Source organism: Microtus oregoni, unplaced genomic scaffold (assembly GCF_018167655.1).
Source record: "Microtus oregoni isolate MIOR12 unplaced genomic scaffold, Mior012 000048F_ref0000485, whole genome shotgun sequence".
NCBI classification, from domain to species: Eukaryota; Metazoa; Chordata; class Mammalia; order Rodentia; family Cricetidae; genus Microtus; species Microtus oregoni.
Window position 1 is genome coordinate 4,605,529 of NW_024543222.1, and position 22,568 is coordinate 4,628,096.

General features: G+C 47.7%; 1 protein-coding gene across 1 annotated transcript; it reads left to right on the forward strand.

The window, feature by feature from the left end:
- The first annotated feature begins 18 nt into the window (after positions 1–18).
- Jpt1 (Jupiter microtubule associated homolog 1) lies at positions 19–19,153 on the forward strand. The gene is made up of 5 exons (XM_041636166.1): positions 19–201; positions 12,849–12,991; positions 13,473–13,579; positions 14,903–14,921; positions 18,899–19,153. Exons 1-5 carry the CDS (start codon positions 146–148, stop codon positions 19,045–19,047), a joined length of 474 nt encoding a protein of 157 aa, XP_041492100.1. The 5' UTR covers positions 19–145; the 3' UTR covers positions 19,048–19,153.
- The last annotated feature ends 3,415 nt before the right edge of the window (positions 19,154–22,568 follow it).

The following is a 22,568-nucleotide window of genomic DNA, read 5'->3' on the forward strand; positions in this document are numbered from 1 at the left end:
CCCTATAAAGCGTGGGTCCGGCGAGCCCCACAGCGGCAGAGGCTCGTGGAGCGCGGCTGGTGGCGATTGTGGAGTTGTCTGCGCCTGTTGGTCCCAGTCCCCTTCGGCGTTCTCCCTGCGCCAGTCTACCTCGCCCCTTGGCGCCATGACCACTACCACTACCTTCAAGGGTGTGGACCCCAACAGCAGGAACAGCTCCCGGTAAGGCGACAGGGCTGGGCTCGAGCTTTCAGGGGCTCGTGCGGGCCGCGGGGCGTTGGCGGTAACGGGCCCGGGGCCGCCCGGGGCGCCGAGCTCGCTTCGCGGTGGGTGGCAGAGCGAGGAGTGGGCGCCGCTTTGTGCAGCGGGACAGCCTCTGCTGGTGGCCCCGCCCCGATCGGGCGGCTCTGTTCCTTTCTCCCACGGAGCGACGGCTGAGGGGACCGTAGGTGGCGGCCGTATGGCAATTACGGCAGGTTGGCGTCCGTCAGCGTGTGCGGGAGGATCGGCTTTCAGCCACCCGCGGCGATACTGCTCGGCTCCGCGATGGTGGCGTGGTCTCCCCACAGCCCAGGGAGCTTGCCGAGCTCCGGTTCCTGGGCCCATTGTCCCACTCGCGGGCCACGCGCTGCCGCCTGTGGCCTCAGCAGTGTGCTGGCCTCCGCCTTGTCGCAGCGTGCAGATCTGAGCCCTGTGCCTGCGGGTCTGCAGGCTCTTGTCCCCGCGGTGGCCCGCCGGGTCCCCGGGTCCGCGCAGCAGGTGCACCTCTGGCAGGGCGGGGCCGGTCATCGCCTCCCTCACTTCCAGCCCAGGATCCGAGTGGCGGTCCTCTTCTCCGAGTGCCTCCGTGCGCCTAACAAAGGAGAGACCGGGTCTCCTCCCCCTCCCCACGCCCACCTCCGAGTGCGCGGGCCGCGAGACGACCCGAGTGGGTCTTCTGCGCTCAGACCCTCGGACCTCAGCCCTTCCACGCCATCTTCTTCACTTCTCCCATTGACTTTGGCCGAATGAGTTCACCCCAGAGCAGGTTTCCCTTGGAGGAGGAGGTTGTCTGTGCTTGGGCGGGGCCATGGAGACATCCATTGTCTCTCCAGTAGTGTGTAGTATCCCCTCCTGGAAGCTGGGACCTTGCTTGCCACCAAGTAGACTGCATTTTGGGGGAGGATCGAGGTGTCTGGGCTCGGACCCTTTTTCTAGTCCTTTCTAACTTGGTGGGAGGGTTTGGGTTCTGTGAAGGGAGTCGACATGGTCTCGGCGAATTGCACACAGTCCTTTAAGGCATCCCTGGGATCTTGCTAAAGGCTCGGAAGAAGCTTAGTGTCCACTTTCCTGGCCATCTGTGATGGCCATTGATGATGACCCGCAGTCGTGTGTGGCCAAGCCTTGGGGTCCTGGCCGAATGGCACAAAGGGAGCCATTTTGTGGGGCTAAGAAGACAGCCGTGGAATAGCAGTATCTCACAGAGGTTTGAGAACTTGCCAACAAAAAAACAGCCTCTTCAGAGTAGTTTAGGAGGAAGCCCTGGGAGGGACAGCCACGGAAGTCACTGCTTTCAGTTTCACGAAGTAATAAAAAAATGGGTGCAATTGTAGAGAAGGGGCAATTAGAGGGTGGGGCGGAACTTGAGAGTGTAGACCTTGCAGACACGGTCACTCCCTCCTGTCATCCTCCAATGAGGTAATTTGTTACAGAGGACAGATTGAGCGCTGGATTGTGTTTTGTGTGATGAAGCCAACTTTCTGTTGGTCAGGCCTTGGTTACTGGTGTGATAATGTGTAATGTGTAACCTTTTGAGAATCAAGTTCATCCTCAAAGCTTTTTTTGTAAAGCTTGGGTCCTTTACATGGATGTTTGACGTGTGAGACAAATAAATGCAAAATAAGTGTTTCCGGCCACCTTTGTGATCACTTACCCTCCGGTGTTGTTGCTCAGGTTCCATGCCTTGGTCTTTATTAACTTTGAGTTTCTCCTTCTGTATTCTCCGGATTCTCTTCACCCCCTTCCCTCAGTAACGTGCCTCTTGCTCTGCAACCTCGTGATGAATGTGGTGTGGTAGAGATGGGCACTCGGGATTGGAAGAAAAGAAGCTATTTTTTAAATTGCTGTCTGTTAATAACATTTTTGGGTCTTAACTCGGCAGTCCTGAAGCAGTTACCATATATGTGGTTCAGAAAGAAAGAGTCAAAACCAAAGCTGAAGTACTTTGTCTTGCAAGCAAATCCTTTGTTTGAGAAGCGCTCTCTATTTCAGATGGTCTCTACAACACTGACGTCATCGGGGAGGTAGTACCTGCTATTGCAAGACCAGTAAAAGTTGGACCAGGCAGAGCTTTGGCTTGTTTTTAAGCTGGCTGGGTGCTCGTGTTGCATCCCCCCCCCCCCCCCCCCCCCCCCCGTTTTTTCATGGCTAAAAAATTAAGTCCACTGTGGTTCTGAAGAATTTCATGAGGTTTTAGTTACACTTAGTGCAGAAAGCCTCCCGCTCCCTGGGGAAGAAGGGAGGGAGGACAAAGAGGCATGTTGATTTTGATTTTAATATTTCACATGTCTTTGGTCATTTAAGGTAAAAATTTCAAACACCTCAGCCAATGAGAACCTCTAGGGCTGGCAATGTGCTTGATTAGCATGCTTACAGCCCCACAGCCTGGGCAGGACCCTGGGCTCCATCCTCAGCAGCTCCCATTTCCCTTCACCCCAAAAGGTCACCCTAGACCCTATCTCTACCACTAGTAGTAATTTAAACATTAATTACCTGGGAACCTGGGTGAGGGTGTGAGCCAGCACAAGGGAGTCAGAAGTGGGAGGATGGCTTCAAGCTTGAGGCTAGCTACAGCTTTGAAGTGATACCCTCCATCAAAAATTTTTTTAGATTAAATGTAAGGATTATCATCTTTATAAAGTATATGCCTAAATACATTTATCTTGACTTTTAAATAAATTTACTCTGGGTGTGTTTAATATCTGAGACTTAAAAAAAAAGCATAGTTCTTTATTTTTCAGCATAGGATCTCGACCTTGTGACTTTACACTAGCCTGAACTCTGTGTAGCCCAGGTTAAGCCTCTAGCTTGGACCTCTTCTTTCAGTCTCTTGAGTGCCAAGATTACAAGCATTGGCAGACATAGAGACATAGCTTTAGATGTTTACCTTTTTTTTTTTTTTTTTTTTGGAAACAGTGTCCCTCTGTGTAATCTCGGCTGGTCAGGAACTCAGTGTGTAGAACAGGCTGGCCTCAGTCTCAGAGATCTACGCATCTCTGTCTCTGGTACTGGGATTTAAGACATGCCCACCATATCTGATCGAATATTTATTTTTTTAAAATTATGTCTGCATGTGGATGTGCATGAATGCAGGTGCCTGTAGGGGGCAGAGACATCTGTCCTCTGGAGTTAGAGAGGTGAGCCACCTGAGATGGGTCCCCTTGGACCGATCTCAGGTCTTCTGCAAGAGCAGCAAGTACTCTTCACTGCTGAGTGCTGAACCATCTTTATTTCTCCAGTTGATGTCATTGTGTGCGCCGCCGCCCCCCCCTTCTTTTTCAAAGTATCTTTTACATTTAAATTTTTTTTGGTGAATATTTTGCCTGAAAGTACGGTACCACATATGTGCTTGGTTCCCACAGAGGCCAGAAGAGGGTGTCAAGTCCCTTGAAACTGGAGTTATAGATGGTTGTGAGCCACCATGTGGGTGCTGGGAATTGGATATGAGTCCTCTGGAAGAGCAGCCAGTGTTTTTTTTTTTTTTTTGGCTTTTGTTTTTGTTTCTCGAGACAGGGTTTCTGGAACTCACTCTGTAGACCAGGCTGGTCTCGAACTCAGAGATCTGCCTGCCTCTGCCTCCCAAGTGCTGCATTGAAGGTGTGTGCCACCATGCTCGACTGTGTTCTTAACCTTTGAGCCATCTCTTCAACTTGTATCCCTTCTGTAGAAAAATAAAAGATTTATTTTATTTGTTTTGAGAAGGGAACACACAGAGTCAAACAGGTGTTGGATCCCCTGGAGAGTTATAGGTAGCCGTGAATGAGCTGCCTGACGTGGGTGCAGGGAACTGAACAGGTCCTTCAGAAGAGCAACAAGCGCTCTGAAGCACTGAGCCTTCTTTCCAGGCCTGAGCATGGCATCTTCACTGAGTGAGACACCAGTGCCACATTCCAGGGAAAGGTAGAGGCCCCCAGAAGAGAGTCCAAGGCTAGAAAACAGGAGAACCTTAAAGTAACTCCCTGGGTTTGTCCCTGCAGACAGACATGGCATTGTTTGATTGACCCTTGATGCACTTGGAGCACTTGCCCACAAGGCAGCCAGGCCTGAGGACTCCAGTCCTGCTGTCAGTGACTGCTGGCCCCCTGCCTGAAGCCGCCAGTGCTGAGCCCAGCAAGCAGCTAGGCAGCCTCAGCTGGCTTTGTGGGGCCCTGCACTATGAGCAGGTTTTGTGCTGGTTGGTGGTGGTGGTGGGGGGGGGGCGGACAGGGTGACGTGACCGAGAATCCTGCAGCAAAACTGCGCGCTGCCCACAGGTCAAGCGTGTTGGAGATTACCACTCCGTCCTGTGCTCTATGCTGTCTCTGTGCTTGCTGCTGGGCAGTGAGGATTCAGAAAGGTGTCCAGAAGGATGTGTGGCTCCCCTTTCCAGGAGCACTAAGCTGCTGTGCTGCTCCTAAGCCCGTGGAGGAAGCAGGGTGTAGGAGTGGGATTTAAGAGGTTGGCTGGGCCAGGCAGTGGTGGCAAACGCCTTTAATCCCAGCACTTGGTAGGCAGAGACAGGTGGATCTCTATGAGTTCGAGGCCAGCTTGGTCCACAGAGTAACAGGACAGGCTCCAAAGTTGCAGAGAAAACCTCTCTCAAACCAGGCAGAGAGACAGACAGACAGAGAGAGAGAGAGACAGAGAGAGAGATATTGAGAGAGAGAGATTGAGAGATATTAGCTAAAGCTTAAATGACTCTGAGGGGAAGGGTGGAGCGAATTCCAGCCAGAGGCCTTAGGAAAGGCTCCAAGTGGAGGTGCCTGCAGCAGTGAAGGGAGTAGAGAGGAGGAAGGTGGCTGGAACGCCTGGGTTTAGTTGAGAAGCGGCCACATTACTAGAGCGCCTGGACAAGGCAGAAAAAAGCAGTGTGAGTCCAGCGAGGAGGGCAGGAACCAGGATGTCTACCTAGGGATGGATCCAGCGTGGACAGTAGGGAAAGTGTTATTGTGTGACACTGGTGTCCCGCTTGATGGCACACATCTGTAACCCCAGCACGCAGGAGTCTGGAAAAGCAGGACGGAGAGTTCTGGGTTAGCCAAGGCTGTATAGTTAGATCCTGTAGAGAAACCTTATTCTGTAGTCCAGCCTGTATATATAGCCCAGGGCTGCCCCAAACTCCCTGCGACCTGTCTCTGTAACCGTGTCTACCTCAGACACAGTCATTTCTTTTTAATGTTTATTTTTAAAATTGCGTTTGGGTGTGTAGAAGGCAGGTGGCCTTGGAGGCCAGAAGAGGACTCTGAATCAAAAAGGGCTTAGCTACAGAATAACCCTATTGTATCTGAAGCCTTATTTTCGGGCTTCTTCTGAGCTTTCCACCACTCCAGCCTTGAGCCCACACACGACCACCTACAGGAATTACTCCTTGTAATCCACTCCTCTGTTGCACGAGCACACTGCTGTCTAACAGGAGGAAAATGGAACCATATAAAGCCAGTCCGGCTTGGAGTCTACGTAGCAGTCCTTTAAGCCTCGGAATACTTTGGAACCCTGTTCTCTGTCTCAGACGGCATTTATGATCCACATTCTTTATAGCCTCTTCTGTGGTCTCCATGTAATCACTGGATCAACATTCCTTATTGTACGTCTTCTGCAACAACTAAAATTCCACTGCACATTCAAACATCACTTTGACTTTGAAGCAGCATGATGCTGACACTTGGTAGACATAGTCTGACCCTGTATGTATGTATGCATGCGTGTATTTTTAAGATTTATTATGTATACAGTGTTCTGCCTGTATGTCTGCCTTCACTCCCGAAGAGGGCACCATATCTCATTACAGATGGCTGTGAGCCACCATGTGGTTACTGAGAATTAAACTCAGGACCTCTGGAAGAGCAGCCAGTGCTCTTAACCTCTGAGCCACCTCTCTGTCCCCTTTTCCTTTAAGGAGAGTGAGTGTACCTGTGTGCATGTGTGCATATCCTCTGGATGTGTGTGGAGATCAGAGGATAGCTTTGGGGATTTGGGGAGTCCTTTCCTTAAACTGTGGGTTCCTGGGATCTAACTCAAGTGTCAGGCTTGGCAGCAGGCACCTTCACCCATCTATCCAGAGCAGTTTTTTGTTTTGTTTTTGTTTTTTTGAGACAGGGTTTCTCTGTGTAGCCCTGGCTGTCCTGGAATCGCTTGCTTCTGCTGGGATTAAAGGTGTGTGCCACCACTGCCTGGTCCCAGAAGCAATCTTTAAAAGAATTTTAGGTTAACAGAAGTACAGAAAAATAGGAAGACATTAAAATTAATCTGAAATCCATTAGTGAGAGGGAACACCCTTGTAGCATCATGGTGGCTTGTAGATGGTTTTAATAATAGCTTATGTACATGATCGCTATGTTCCAGATTTTATATATATATAAAATATATATATTTGTATGATGTCCCTATAATAACAGTCTGATGGGACAGATACTATTCCCTCCCCTCATTTTATAGAAAAACCTGAGGCATAGAGGTTAGGCAGTTAACACTGGATCCCTTAGGAAGTCTGTTCCCAGCTGGACATAGTAGCTCACGTCTGTAATCCCAGCACTCGGGGCTGAGGAGTTTTGTGCATTTAAGGTTTGTTCACAGTTGTATGTTTATATGTCTTTATACCGTTTCCCCAGTAAGTAAGTATACCTTGTTCTAAATGGCGTTCATTTTCTAGTCTGAGGAGGGAAAACTAACCATGTGGATTCCTGTCACTTCAGGTGTGGCCCCCACCCGCTAGCAGATCTGCCATGGGTAGATGTGGCTGCTCTCGACACCTGGAATAGTGCAGCACACCATTGACGGTGCCCACCATGCCCGGTGTCTGCAGTCCGGGGAGCTGGGCATGTTAGGCGAATGTTCTTCCAACGGAACTGTACTCGTAGCCACTTTCCTTTTTCTTTGTTTTTAAGGCACAGCTCCATTTCTAGCCTGGCTGGTCCGGAATTCACTTCAGTCCCTGCTGCCTTCACAGTCACACCAGACCTCTCGGCACCCCACATTCTGATTATAGGCACGAGATACGGAGCATGACTTTTGCCCCCCCTCCCCTTTTTCTTGTCCTGTGCTTTTAACCAACTGCCTGTAAGTCAGGATTCCTATAACCTGTCCTTAGGTTTAATTAATTTGCCATAAAATTTATGGAAACGCTTAGATTTATGGGTTTATCCTGAAGGGTATAATTAGGTTTAGAGTAGAGAGGAGGTAGGTGCTGGACTTCCCTGGCCAGTGTAGGTGCTTGCCCTCCAGGAGCCTCCAGTGTGAACCACCCAGAGGCTCGCCTGTGTTTTGTTTGTTCTTTGAGGCAGGGATCTTCTGCATAGCCCTGGCTATCCTGCAGCTAACCAACCCAACTATGTAGACCAGTTTGGCCTAGGACTCAGAAGATTAAAGGTGTGTACCGCTGCACCTAACTAACTGCCTTTTGGGTTTTTACAGAGTCGGCATTGCTCTGTGCACAGGTGAGATTGAAGCTGTGTAATGTGATTGGACAAAAGACACATTCCAAACAAGGGTCCGTGGCAAGACAATCCAAGAGTTGCAATCAGCCTGTGCTACTACTACCTGTGACCCTGTCTCAAAAAATGAAACTTGTAGTCTTTAACATACTGGGTCAGGAAACAGCAGGTTTTCAGCCTCAGTCTCTTTTTGTTTAAACGTTTCTGTAGCCCAGGTGGACTGGAATTGTAATCTTCCTGCCCCTTTGCCCTGCAGTGCTTGGTATTACAGGTGTGTGGCCTCTCCCGGCAGCCTTCCCCTTCCCCTCCCTGCTTCTCTCTGGTTGGGTTTGCAGTGTCAGACCAAGGGCCTCACACAGGGTAGGCAAGTGCTCTACCAGTGGATTTTCCTTTGAAACAGGGTCTCACTGTGTAGACCAGGCTGGCCTGGAACTCACAGATCTCCCTGCCTCTGCCCCCACCCCAACCCTGGAGTGCTGGGATTAGAGGCTGCGCTGCTATACCCAGCTGCTCTTCCATTTTGTCTTCCCACTCCCATGATAAATGTCCTTGTGTTAAGGTAGTTGGGCTGAGAAATGGCTCAGTCCTTCAGAGCTCTGACTGCTTTTCTAGGGCCTGGTTTGTTTCCCAGCGTCCACGTGGTGACTCCAGTCCCAGGAGAGAGGCACGCCCTCTTTGTCCTCGGGCACCAGGCATGCACATACTTGTATACAGACATGTGTGCAGATAAACCACCCACACACACAGAATAATTTTTTTTTATATATATAGAAGAAGACCCGGTTTATTTTGGTCACCACAGTGGCAGCAGTGGCAGGTTGTGACAGAAGTGCCCGCCTTGGTTTCCGTGCTTCCCATGGGGAGGGAGCACACATAAAATAAGCGCCATAGCCAAGGACACTGCCTGAATATTTGGGACACATGTTGCCTAAGGTGGTATCTACCTTCTTGATTTCCTGACTCTCCTACCTTAGTCTCCCAAGTTGCTGAGGCTGCTGATGTTGCTCTCCACCCCAGCTCCAGGGTTGAAACTTGCTGTGTTTTAAATTGCCTAGAATTATAGGCACCTTTCATCTGTTCTCCTGTGCTGGAAAAGCATCTTGTATACGCAGGGTACTATCCTGGCAAGTATTCATCTTTCTGTCAACTTCCTGTTGCTGTCTGGCTTTCCTCTTGTGCCTAGGATGCCCTTCTCACTCCTGCCCCCTGCCATGTAGACCAGGTTACCCTCCTGTTTCCCTAGTGCTGGGATCACAGTGTGTACTGCTTAGCTTCTCTCTGGCAGTCTGTGTAGCCCAGGTTGGCCTTGAATTTAACTGTGGTCTTCTGCTTTGGCCTCTTGAGTGTTGGGATTACAGGCTGAGCCACAGCCTGTCAATCAGGCAGCATCTGGATCTACCAGACACAGCGGGTGCTGGGGAAGGCCCTCTCCAGGTACACATGCTTTATGAAATTGAACGTGTTTATCAAGCCATGAGGCAATTGTAAAGGATTCTTGTCGCAGCATATTTTTGCCTATCTGTTGACTTTACAACCAGAAATGAATAAACTAGAAAGACATGGAAACAAACACACTTTATTTTTTGATATCTTGAGACAGGATCTCAGTCTATTGCCTTGGCTGGCCTACCTCAGCTTCTTGAGTGCTAGGATCGGCAGCATGAGCCACTATGCCTACCTAATTGCGTCATTTTTTTATCCATTCAAATTAAAAAATTTTTAGATTTATTTTATGTGTTTTTTTTCCTTAAATTTTATCTTACGTGCATTGGTGTTTTGCCATGGGTGATGGATCTCCTGGAACTGGAGTTACAGTTGTGAGCTGCCATGTAGATGCTCTGGCAGGGCAGTCAGATGCATGCCTGTGCCTGGGGTCCAAAAGTGGTCATCAGACCCTCTGGGACTGATGAGCTGGGAAACCACCACGTGAGTGCTCCCTGCAAGAGCAACAAGTGCATCTAACCTCAGGGCCATCTTTCCAAACCCCAGTTCAAAACACATTTTGGGGGCGGGGCATGTCTTTATTGTGCGTACTGATGGGTTTCATCAGTTCAGGATTTTTCTTTTTGGTTTTAAGATGGTCTCAGGTAGCCAAGGCTGGCCTAAATTTGCCATGCAGCCTAGGATGACCCTGAGTTCCTTGATTTTTAGTTCTCCAACTCCCAAATTCGGGGATTACAGGTTTGAGTCACTACCTAGCTCACAAAGACAGTTTGTCTCAAGTGTGCTTTGTGCTTCCAGTGCACCCCCCTTCTCCCTGCTGGTCTCCTTCTGCTTTCATGGCAAAATAGAAATGTTTTTTTTTGTATCTGCAATACAGGATCCATAAATGAGGACAAATGTGATGTATTTGTTTCTCTGTATCTGGTTCGCTTGATTTACTACACAGATCTCCAGGTACAACTATTCTCTAGCAAGTTACCCCCTCCCCGCCCTCTGGCTGACAAAGTTCCACGGAGCTTGTATGGCACATTCTCTGTGATGGGGCACAAGCTCACCTCACTTGGCTTGTGGACAGTGCCACAGTAAACACGGGCATACATGTATCTTCGTGAGTGCTGACGCTAGAGCTCTTCAGAAGCTGGCCAGATGGCTCGATGGGTAACGGCACCTGTGCCAGGCCTCAAGACCCAAGTTAGATCCCAGGGGCACACATGGAAGAGGAAAACCAACTTTCCTAAGTAATCTTTCCTTGGACTGGAGAGATGGCTCAGTGGTTAAGAGCACTGGCTGCTCTTCCAGAGGTCCTGAGTTCAATTCCCAGCAACTGCATGGTGGCTCACAACCATCTGTAATGGGATCTGGTGTCCTCTTCTGGCCTGAAGATGTATATTACAGAACACCGTACATAATGAATAAATAAGTAAATAAATATTAAAAAGTTATCTGTCCTTTAAGCGGGCGGTGGTGGCACATACATTTTTTTTTTTGTAGCCCAGGCTGGCCTCGAACTCGTGATCCTCCTGCCTCTGCCTCCTTCAGCAAATCCTACCAGCGTGCGCCACCACAACCGGCTGGCACATACATTTAATCCCAGCAGTCGAGAGGCAGAGGAAGGGGGATCTCTGAGTTTGAGGTCAGCCAGGGCTGTTACACAGGAGAACTCTGTCTTGGAAAACAAAAGGTGGGGAGGGTTGGGGGGATGGAGGTGATGGGGACCAAGGAACAACTGGAGGTGCTGGGTTTAACTTAGCAAATGCTTTTACTTACCGAGGCCAAGGGTGGTTCTGTTTGCTTTTGTTTCGCAAGACACGGTTTCTCTGTAGCTTTAGAGCCTGTCCTGGGATTTTCTCTGACCAGGCTGGCCTCGAACTTGGAGATCCACCTGCCTCTTCCTCCTGAGTGCTGGGATTAAATGTGTGTGCCACCACCTCCTGCCTTTATTGTTGTATTAATTAAGTGTCTATCTGTGTGTGCATGTGAGTGCAGTGTGCAAAGCTAGAGTTACAAGTGGCCGTGTGCTCTAGTGTGGGTTCTGGGAACCAAACTTGGGTCCCTCAGTAAAAGCAGTATACAGAATTCCGAGCCGTCTCTCCAGCTCCAAAAGTCTTAGGTCTTACATTAGGTTTCAGTAATTTTAAGTCAATTTTTATAAAAGGTGAGCAATGGGATAGTAAGTGGGCTTCGGGGTTTTCAGAAACATTTGTTGGTGTTTAAGAAGGATTGCATTTATTTTATGTATGTAAGTGTTCTGCCTGCATGTATGTATGTTTACTATGTACTTGCCTGATACCCATGGAGGCCAGAGGAGAATGTAAGATTCCCCAGAACTGGAGTTACAGATGTTTGTGAGCTGCCATGTGGATGCTGAGAATTGAACCCTGATCCTCTGAAAGAGCAGCCACTACTCTTCACTGCTGAGCCACCTCTCCAGTTCCAGATTATTTTTTTATTTATACATATTTAATTAAAATATTATTCCATCACTTTCTGTCTTCCCCTCAGCCCCTCACCTCACCTCACTAGCAAGTTGGTCGTCTTCTCTTCTCCTTTACATCCAACTGTGTATATGTATGTGTGAGCAAATACAAACACAGCCCACTGAGTCCTTTTTTCTTGTTTGTGTGTATATGGTTACAGAGCTGACATTTTTGTATTATTGGATAACCAATAAGAGAGGAGGCTAATTAATACCTCCTCTACCAGAAATCATTAGTCGCCTGTAGTTCTTTGTCTAGGGATCAGACCGGGTGTTAGTATTATTATTTATACATTGTTATTCAGGCAAGAAGAGGGCACCAGATCTCATTACAGATGGTTGTGAGCCACCATGTGGTTGCTGGGAATTAAACTCAGAACCTTTTGAAGAGCAGTCAGTGCTCTTAACTGCTGAGCTGTCTCTCCAGCCCTAGTATGTTCTTGGATAGTGTCATTGCTCCAGGCTTGTTGCACAGCCATTTCTAGGAGAGGCTGTTTTTGCAGCAGACATCCTGGTGTTCTGGCTCTTAAATCTTTCTGGCCGCTCTTCCATTGTGTTCCCTGAGCCATAGATTTGGGAACTGTGATTTAGATATGGCCAACCCTGATATTTTAATTGTATGTATATGAGAGTTTTGTCTGTACCATGAGTGTGCAGTGCCTGCAGAGGCCAGAGGAGGGTGTCTCCAGAACAGAGCTACAGATGTTTGTGAACTACCATGGGAGCTGGGGATCTGACTTAGGTCTTCAGGTTTAGTAGGTGAGCACCCTTGTCTGCTGAGCATCTTCTGTTTTTGGGGTTTTTTTTGTTTTTCATTTAGTTGAGAATAAAAATTTTATTTATCCTCTTTGGTGACTATCTGATGCTATAGTTCACCGGGGCTGGAGGTCCTGCCTTAGTCTCCCAAGTTCTGATCACAGGTGTGTGCTGCCTTGTCTAAGTTGGAAATTCTTCCAAATGAATAAATAACAAGATGTTTGTCTGAATGGCTTTGCAGATATATTCAGCTAAGCCCAGAGAGACCCTTCTCCCTCTTAGCCTTTCTCTAAGGGAGACACCAGTCTGTTATCTGGAGGACAGGCCAGTGTTGCAGCGTTGGGTGTGGTGGATGACCTTACAGATAGAGCACTGTTGGCCTTGGACCCCCAGCAGCGGGTTCCTAGCTAGATGAGTCAGTCTTGGAGCAGGGGAGATGGCTAAGGGAAGTGAAAGGTATTTGAACATATTTGTGCCAAGGAGTGTTTCGGTGTGATCTGAAGCTAACATCTTACTGTTGTTTCCAGGGTTTTGCGGCCTCCAGGTGGTGGATCCAATTTTTCACTAGGCTTTGATGAGCCATCAGAACAGCCTGTGAGGAAGAACAAGATGGCTTCTAGCATCTTTGGGACACCTGAAGAAAACCCTCCATCTTGGGCAAAGTCAGCAGGTGCTGGTTTGTTTGTCTTGTTTTTATTATTGAGACAGGATTTCTCCTTACTAGCCCTGTGGGCCCAGGAACTCACCCCACAGACCAGACTGACCTTGAACTCACAGAGATCCCCCCCCCCCCCCCCCCACTGCTGGGATTAAAGGTGTGCACCACCACACCCGGCAGCAGGGACTGGTTTTACAAGGTAACCCCTATTCAAAGTCACTGATCCAGCTGGATTTGGTATTGACTAACAAAGGCTGAACCCAAAGAGGCAAGAAGTCTAACACTGGCTGGGTGCACATCACACCTGTAATCCAGTATAGGGTAGACTCAGGCAGGGTGACTGGGAATTCTTCTAAGTGTGTGTTTTGCCTGCATGTTGTATGTGAACATGTGGGTGCTAGGAAGAACCTGGTCAGCCCATGCTCTTAATGGCTGAGCTACCTCTCTAGCCCCTTCTGTTATAGTCTCTAAGAAAGTGTGTATTGGTTTCTAGGTGCCAAGTCTACTACTGGTGGCAGGGAAGATTCTGAGTCACCTGGAGCGCAGAGAAGTAACCCCTCTGAAGCGAGTTCGAGTTCTGGAGACTTCTTAGACCTCAAGGTCAGTGTGAGAACAATGTGGGCTCTCTGGGGTGGTGGTGCATCGCAGGCCTTTAGTGTTCTCTGAAGTCAAGGCTAGCCTGATCTTCAGAGTGAGTTCTAAGACAGCTGGAGCTATACAGAGAAGCCCTGTCTTGAAAAAAGTTCATTTTTTAATTGCTCAGATCTCCTTAAGGGAATGAGCTAAGACTTGGTGATGAAAATTAAAGTATAAAATCAGACAAAAAGCCAGGCCAATAGGTTGGGGGCAGAGCTCAGTTTGTGGAGTGTTTTCTTAGCTTTCCAGAAGCCCTGGGCCCACCCCCAGCACTGCAACATGAGACCAAAATTACATTACTCATGCTGATAATCCCTGCACCGGGGTGGTGGTGGCAGCCGGATCATCTACACAGGGTTCTAAGCCAGCCTGAGCTACATGAGACCCTCCTCTGAACAAATACCTAAGCGGGGGCTGGAGAGATCGCTCAGAGGTTAAGAGCATTGCCTGCTCTTCCAAAGGTCCTGAGTTCAATTCCCAGCAACCACATGGTGGCTCACAACCATCTGTAATGATGTCTGGTGCCCTCTTCTGGCCTACAGGCATACATGCAGACAGAATATTGTATACATAATAAGTAAATAAATAAATAAAAAAAAAAGAATATTGTATACATAATAAATAAATATTTAAAAAAAGAGAGAGAGAAACAAATACCTAAGGGAAGCAGGGAGTCAGATAACTGATCCGCTTGAGTGTGTTACCATTAGGTTAGTCTTAGGCCCTCAGCATTAACCCTGGGGCCTTCGGAAGCTCATGCACTGCACTTCCTTTGAACCTCCTGTATCTAGCTAGCAACTTGGAGTTGAAGGGCTATGTCAGTTGTCTAAATGTTTGTGTTGAACTCCAGGAAATGACAACACCGGCGTCACTGTGGGACACGTCTGCAGATAGAGCTGCCAGTGAGCCCCCTGGGTGTGTCTGGAAGGAACTCTTCCGGTCTGGTTACCCTGAGGCATCAACTTTTAGGTGTGGGGAGGCTGTGCAGCAGATGTGGATAGGGCCCTTTATCAGCTACATAGGGGATGTCTTAGCTCACCACTCCCTGTTTGTGTGTGTGTGTGTGTGTGTGTGTGTGTGTGTGTGTGTCTCACTGGCATTGGGTGTTCATTGTCCAGGACAGTTGTGTAGCATTGCCCCAGATTGTATTGAGCTTGTTGCTGGATCATGCATTTGCCAAAATGGAATTTCACATTTAATTTCAACTAGATTAGCTACTTTGAACTATGACCATTTTTTGGGTTGCAGAATTAAAACAGTAACTAATTTTGAAATTTTCTTTTCCAGGGAGAAGGTGATATGCATGGTAAGTTTGTCAGCGTGCTGCCCCTGCTCCTGTAGGGCTGTCAGAGGTCTAAGTTCATGTGCAGATCGTGTGTCTGTCTGTCCGTCTGCGTGCTGCCCTGCTCCTGCTGTGCTGTTGGAGGTCTAAGTTCATGTGTGACTCAGGGAAAGAGCCCCGAGTGTACCTCAGGGGCCACCATACTCCAGAAGGAAGGATGAAGCTGAGAGTAGTCAGTGTGACCACATTTATTTTACTTATTAAAATAGTTCCAGGACAGGCTCCAAAACCACACAGAAACCCTGACTCGAAAAACCAAAAAAAAAAAAAAAAAAGCAATACTTATTAAAATATATTTTTTAGCCGGACGGTGGTGACACACACATTTAATCACAATGATTCGGAGACAGAGGCCTGCCGCTGTCTGAATTTAAAGCCAGCCTGGTCTGTGGAGTGAGTTCCAGGACAGCCACTGCTACAAAGAGAAACCCTGTCTTGAAAAACAAACCAACCAAAAAAACCCAACAAAACAAAACCCTAGTTTCTTTGGAGAGTAGCAAGTGCTCTTAACCACTGACTCTTCTTCCAGAGGTCCTGGGTTCAATTCCCAGCACCCGTGCGACAGCTCACAACTGTCTGTAACTATAGGTCCAAGGGACCCAATACCTTCACACAAACATACATGCAGGCAGAACACCAATGCCCATAAAAATAAAAAGTAAAATCACTAGAGAATTAAAACCCAAACTGTGTGTGTGTGTGTGTGTGTGTGTGTGTATGTGTATGTGTGTGTGTGTGTGTGTGTGTGTGTGTGTATGTGTGTGTGTGTGTGTGTATTTTAAGTCATGTAGCGCAAGCCTTTAATCCAGCACTTGGGAGCTGGAGCTTTTACCCTCCAGAGCGTCTTCTGCCGGCCCACTGATGTCAAGGTTTACTCTATTAGGAATGTACTAAAAGCCAGGAGGCAGAGACAGGTGGGTCTCTGTGAGTTTGAGATCCAGCCTGGTTTACAGAGCAAGTTCCTGGACAGGCTCCAAAGCTACAGAGAAACCCTGTCTTGAAAAAACAAACAAAGATTACTAAAAAGAAAAAAAACCCAAACCAAAGAATTCTTTAAAAAGAAACATATTAATCGGGCCAATATTATTATATGCTTACTGCCAGTTTTTTTCATAAGAGGTTCTGGACTGGAGAGATGACTCGGTGATTAAGAGCACTGATTCTTCCAGAGGACTCAGGTTTGAGTCACACCTACATGGTGTCTCACGGCTGTCTGTTACTCTAGTTTCAGGGGATCCAGCAGCCTCCTCTGACTCCTGTGAGCATCATGCATGCTCAGGCGAAGCACTTATAAATAAAGCTTTAGGATGGGCATAATGACACAGGCCTTTAATCTCCCAGTATTGGTGAGGTGGCAGCAGGAGGATCTGTGTGAGTTCAAGGACAGCCAGGACTACATAGATCCTGTCTCAAAAGAAAAAAAACAAACCAAACAAAAACCACATTTTTTTAGAAAACAGGGTCTCACTATATATATGGTCCTGTGTGTGGCCCTAAAATCACTTTGTAGCCGGGTGCACATTTTTAATCCCAGCACTCAGGGGGCAGAGGCAGGCTGATCTTTGAGTTCAAGGCCAGCCTGATCTACAGTGCTAGTTCCGGACAGCTAGAGTCATAAGAAAAATTTACAATGTTCCAGGGTAGCAATTTTAATTGAATACATATTAATTTTCACATTAAAATATAATTTTATGGTGAAATTTAAAGGCCTCAAAACATACCTACCACAGTAACAAAGGAAATGTTTTCCCTCCTTGTGGATACAAAATATAACTGTCTCAAAAAACAGACCAAAAAATCACTTTGTAGACCAAGCTGGCCTTGACTTTAGAGAACCCTGAGCATCAAAGGCATGTGCCACTCTGTCTGTCTCTCTGTCATTTTGGCCAGCATAAGGGTTGGATTTGGGACCTCCACATTTTCACAACACTGCCACTGTTAGACCATACTTAATAGAACCTGCTAAAAACAGCCCCTCGCACACACAGCCACCATCTTGTGACTGTTAGCAAGTGCTCTGCCACTGAGATACAGCCCTAACTAGCTGATCTGATTTGAGCAGGTGAATGTAATTTAAAATTAGGGAAGTGTGGAGACAAGAGAGAGCCCCACAGAATAATGGTTCCCTCCCTGCTCCTTAGGGAAACTGCTCACTGAACTCAAGTGCAGAGTCTTCTTTAAATGGTCATATGTATGTCCCCTGGTTATTCTGGGCTCCCGACTGCTGTAACTTTTACACATTTGTCATAAAGTCACAACAAAGGTCCTTGGTGGATAAAGGGCAGCTCCATTTCAGTCGCCATCAAGGAGGATGTGCTGAGCATCTGCAAGTGAAAGGCTCTGTTGGATAGAAGGCAAATTGTCCAGCCTTTTGGGCAAGCAAATACAAGGGTCGGTACAAGGAGGAATTTGGACTGGCTCTTAGGGGGGCGGATTGGGTCTTTAGTCCCAGCACTCTGGAAGGTGAAACAGAACAATCAAGGCACAGTCTGGGTGCAGGTTCCAGGTGCAGGAAGAAGGGGAGAAGGGACCAGTGGTGACCAGCTCATGAACTGGATGTCTGTAGTCTTTAATACCAGCACTTGGGAAACAGGCAGGAGGATCTTGGTGAGTTCCAGGGCTAGCCAGGGATATATAATGAAACCCTGTCTGAAGGAAAGGAAAAAAAAAAAAGTGAGGGCAGAGTCTGGGGGAGAATGAGGCGCACCGGAAACGATGGCCTTAGGAAGTAAGTGGCCTGGGCTTATCCTCAGTTTGCCAAAGTAGAAACATGGATATGGGGGAGAAAGGAAATTAGGACAGCAGTCTTCCTCCCTCCCTAAAGACAGAGGCAACATTTCTCCCTTTGACCCTGAAGTTTACTGTGAATCGCTGTCTGCTCAGCACTGGCAGCTTTGTTTGGTTATTTTGTCGATGGGCTAAATAGCAATTTAGTACATACAATGTTTATTTTGACGTACAAAGCCCTGGGCTTGATCTTCAGGGTTGCTGATGTTTTGACTACAAAACCCTGGGCTTGATCATCAGGATTGCTGTACAAAGGTATTTCTCTTTAGAATTACTAGTTTGAACACTGGCATTTATTGTCAAATTGCTGTGGAAGTAATAACCCCATGTTTGCTTTTTAATTTTATGTATATGGGTGTTTGCTGCATGTATGTCTGTGTACCGACTGTGTGTGTGTGTGTGTGTGTGTGTGTGTGTGTGTGTGTGTGTGTGTTGGGGGTCCAAGGAGGTCTGAAGAGGGTATTGGATACCCTGGGATTGGAGTAAAATGGTTGTGAGCCGCTTTGTGCTGGCAAAGGAACTGAACTGGAAGAGCAGCCAATGCCTTTACCTTTAACTGCTGAGCCATCTGTCTCCCTCCCCTGGTTCCATGTTTACCCCTGGCTGTCCTGGAACTCATTTTGCAGACCAGGCTGGTCTTTTTTTTTTTTTTTTTTTAAAGATTTATTTATTTATTATGTATAAACATTCTGCCTCCATGTATGCCTGCATGCCAGAGGAGGGCGCCAGATCTCATTACAGATGGTTGTGAGCCACCATGTGGTTGCTGGGAATCAAACTCAGGACCTCTGGAAGAGCAGTCAGTGCTCTTAACCACTGAGCCATCTCTCCAGCCCCCCCCAGGCTGTTCTTGAACTCACAGAAATCCACCTGCCTCTGCCTCCCACGTGCTGGGATTAAAGGCATGTGCTACCATGTCTGGTGTTTTATCTTTTTAAAAAGGTGTCACTATGTAGCCCTGACTGGTCTTTAATATTCTATATGGCAAAGAATGACCCTGAACTCCTGACTCTCCTGCCTCCATCACATGGGATTAAAGGCAACAAGTGGGCAACACCAAGAGATTCCATTTCCAAGTGAGGACTTTGGCTGACTGTTGTATTCCGTATGGTTTTTCCATTTGTTTGAGCCATTCTCAAACTCTGTCTTCCTAGAAAACGTGGACACAGACTTCCAAGCCAACCTGGGGCAGATTGAAGAGAAGCCCGTGCCTGCTGCTCCTGTGCCCAGCCCAGTGGCTCCGGCCCCAGCGCCATCCAGGAGAAACCCCCCTGGTGGCAAGTCCAGCCTGGTCTTGGGTTAGCTTCTTCTGTTGGAACTCTGTCCTTCTGTTTGTTTGTTTTTCCATGCTTGTGAGCTGCACAACTGTACATCTTTTGGATCTGTTTCATTAAAAGAGAAGCACTTTATGTACTGCTGTCTTTTTTTAAATCCCCCATGCTTTCTCTATTCCTTTTTCTTGTGTCTGACTTCTGGGTCTGTGGGCCCTGGCATGAGTGTTTCCTAGTAGACTGGAGTAGTAGACTGTCTTTAAAGAACAAATGATCTGGTTCCTATGTTGTTAGCGTCGCATTTGTACCAGGGTTTTGGATGCTGTACTTGGCTTACTGTGGTGGGACACCCAGCAGCCACAGGGCTGCGATGGAGCATGCTCCTTGGTGTCTGCTCCACCATCACCGCGTCCTCTGCTAAGTGCACCTTCCTGTTCAAGTGGAATGATACAAAGATGTGCATCTCACGCCCGCTGCCTGCAAGAGGACGGAAGCCAGGGCCATTGTGACGGGCTAGCTGCTGGGCAGAGCCACCCAGGTGCAGAGGAGCTTCAGGTGTACGATCAGCTGCCTGGATTTCCAAGGTGAAGCGCACAAGGAGGCAGTCCCAGAATGGGGCTGTAGGCGCGGGTCCCACAGGGACATCGTAATGGAATAACTCAGTGCCATGTGCATGACGCTTGACCATGAAGAAAGTCTCATCCTTGAAACCTGTACTTCTAGGTCCTGGACTGTTGCTTAAAGTAAAACAATACCCACCTTTTGAAGTACTGTGGTTTGTCTTTTTTTTTTCTTTTTAAGTGTGTGTGTGTGTGTGAGAGAGAGAGAGAGTCTCACTGTGCAGCTGAAGCTCGTCTTGAACTCCTGACCCACCTTCGCGTGCATATTAGAGGCATGTTCTAGCATACCTAGTTTATGCAGTGCTGGAGATGGAGCTGTACCCAGTTCCGGCCCTTAAACGTCCTTCCTGGGCCTTGACTTTCCTAGAAATAATCCTGTCCACTGGTTCAATAAAGCATCTGAAGTTGAGCAGTGTAATAAAAGTCCAAAGGGAAGTGGAATTTTCTTCAAAAAATACAGGTTAGATTGTTTTCTTTTAAATGATTCTCATTTCAGCTGTGACTGGTATTGAGTCTCCTGCTTCCCACACCTGGAGTCAGGTGTATACCATCACAGCTGGCCAGCATGGACGCGGAGGCACTGACTTTGAACCTCTGCAGCTAGTCTTTTTTTTTTTTTTAAGATTTTTTTTTTATTTATGTATACAACAGTCCGCCTCCCTGTATGCCAGAAGAGGGCGCCAGATCTCATTACAGATGGTTTTGAGCCACCATGTGGTTGCTGGGAATTGAACTCAGGACCTCGGGAAGAATAGTCAGTGCTCTTAACTGCTGAGCCATCTCTCCAGCCCGCAGCTAGTCTTTTTTGTGTGGAGGCCCTGTGTCACCATTATGTCATCCTATCCCAGCATGTGATCCCACCCCCACTTCCGAAGTCCAGACCTCCCTTGAGATCCACATGGCTCACATCAGAGGATGAAGGCTACAAGGGGAGAGTCAGAACCACAGCAGGGTGCTCCTTAAACAAGGCTGCAGTGAGAAGATAGAAGCTTTCTGGGCTTGAACAGGAAGTTTGAGATCAACCGTCAAGGTGTCATGTGCAGTGTCCAAATCTGGCTTTAAGACCTGGCTCATGGGTTGGAGAGATTGCTCAGTGATTAAGAGCACCACCTGCTCCTCTGAAGGTCCTGAGTTAAATTCCCAGCAACCACATGGTGGCTCACTACTGTCTGTAATGAGATCTGGTGCCCTCTTCCGGCCTGAAGGTATGCATGTAAGCAGAATACAGTATACACAATAAATAAAAATACCTGGTTCACAATTCCACCTATGTGACAGGCTGGGGTACCTTGCCACATCTTTGGAGCCTCTACTTCCTTACCAGCAAATGAGACCTTGGAGCCACATGGCATATCTTTGAGGATTGGGATTATTGAGCTGGAGAGATAGTTCAGCAGTAAAGACTGCTTGTTCCCGTGTCAGTGGCCCACTACTGTCTAACTCTAGCTCCAAGGGGATCCGATGCCCTGACCTCCACAAGCACCTATGCATGTGGCCTGGACACACACAGAAAAATCCCCTTTGAAAAAGCATGGGTCATTGGAAAGCATTTTGCATTAATGTTAAATTGACAGCTGTATGTAGTCCAGGGTCATCCCAGTATCCTGAAACAGGCTAGCCTTCTAGATAGGAATGTTTTTACTAGCCCGAGTCTCTACCACAAATCTTACAGGAGGGAACCTACCTGTACCCATCTTTTTCAGCTCTTTCTTTTTTAAAGATTTACTATGTATACAATGTATGTAGGCCAGAAGGGGGCATCAGATCTCATTATAGATGGTTGTGAGCTACCATGTAGTTGCTGGGAATTAAACTCAGGACCTCTGGAAGAGCAGCCAGTGCTCTTAACCTCTGAGCCATTTGTCCAGTCCTGTCTTATTACTGGTGTTTGAAGGGAGTGGCTGGCTGTTCTGCCAGTCTCAGCATTATGGGAACATAGTGGACTGGAAACTTGCAGGGGGTTCAGCACCCTAAGTTAGAAAAGAGTCTGTGAAGTCATATGAACATTCACTGCTTTTGCAGAGGACCCAGGTTCAGTTCTCAGCACACAGCAGCTCACAACTGAAGCCTGCTGGCCTCTGCAGGTACTGCATACATGTACATACACGCATGTACATACATGTGGGCAGAACACTCAATAAAATCTTGTTTAAAATGTGGAATAGATCGTGCATGCATTTAATCCGAGCACTTGAGAGGTGGAGGCAGGAACATCCGGAGTTCAAGATTAGCCTTAGGTATGTGGTGATACACAGATTAATGGAGATGGGTTAAGTTAATATGTAAGAGTCAGCCAATAAGAAGCTAGAGCTAATGGGCCAAGCAGTGATTTAAATAATATGGTTTCTCTGTGATTATTTCGGGTCTAAGCTAGCTGGGCGACCAGGAGCCAAACAAGTAGCCGTTCCCTCAACAGGTACATAGTGAATTTGAGGCAAACCTGGGTGCATAAAACACTGTCACAAAAGAGGGGAAAGGGATCCAGGAGGTGTTGAAGTCCACAGTGAATATGGTAAAAATACATTGTATACATGTACAGAATTCTAAAGTTTTGTTTTGCTTTTTGAGAGGGTTTCTCTATGTAGCCCTGGCTGTCCTGGAACTCACTTCTGTAGACCAGGCTGGCCTCGATCCACCTGCCTCTGCCTCCGGAATGTTGGGATCAAAAACCAGTGCCACCACACTTGGCTAGTTTGCTGCTGTTTTAAACTTTTTTTTTTTTTTCTTTTTCCGAGACATGGTTTCTTTGTAGCCTGTCCTGGAACTAGCTCTTGTAGACCAGGCTGGCCTCGAACTCACAGAGATCTGCCTGCCTCTGCCTACTGAGTGCTGGAATTAAAGGCGTGTGCCACCACGCCCCTGCTGTTGTGATGCTTCTATCAGCACGGTTTAGGAGTCAGGAGACAGCGGGGTGTAGTGGCACCTTCCTTTAA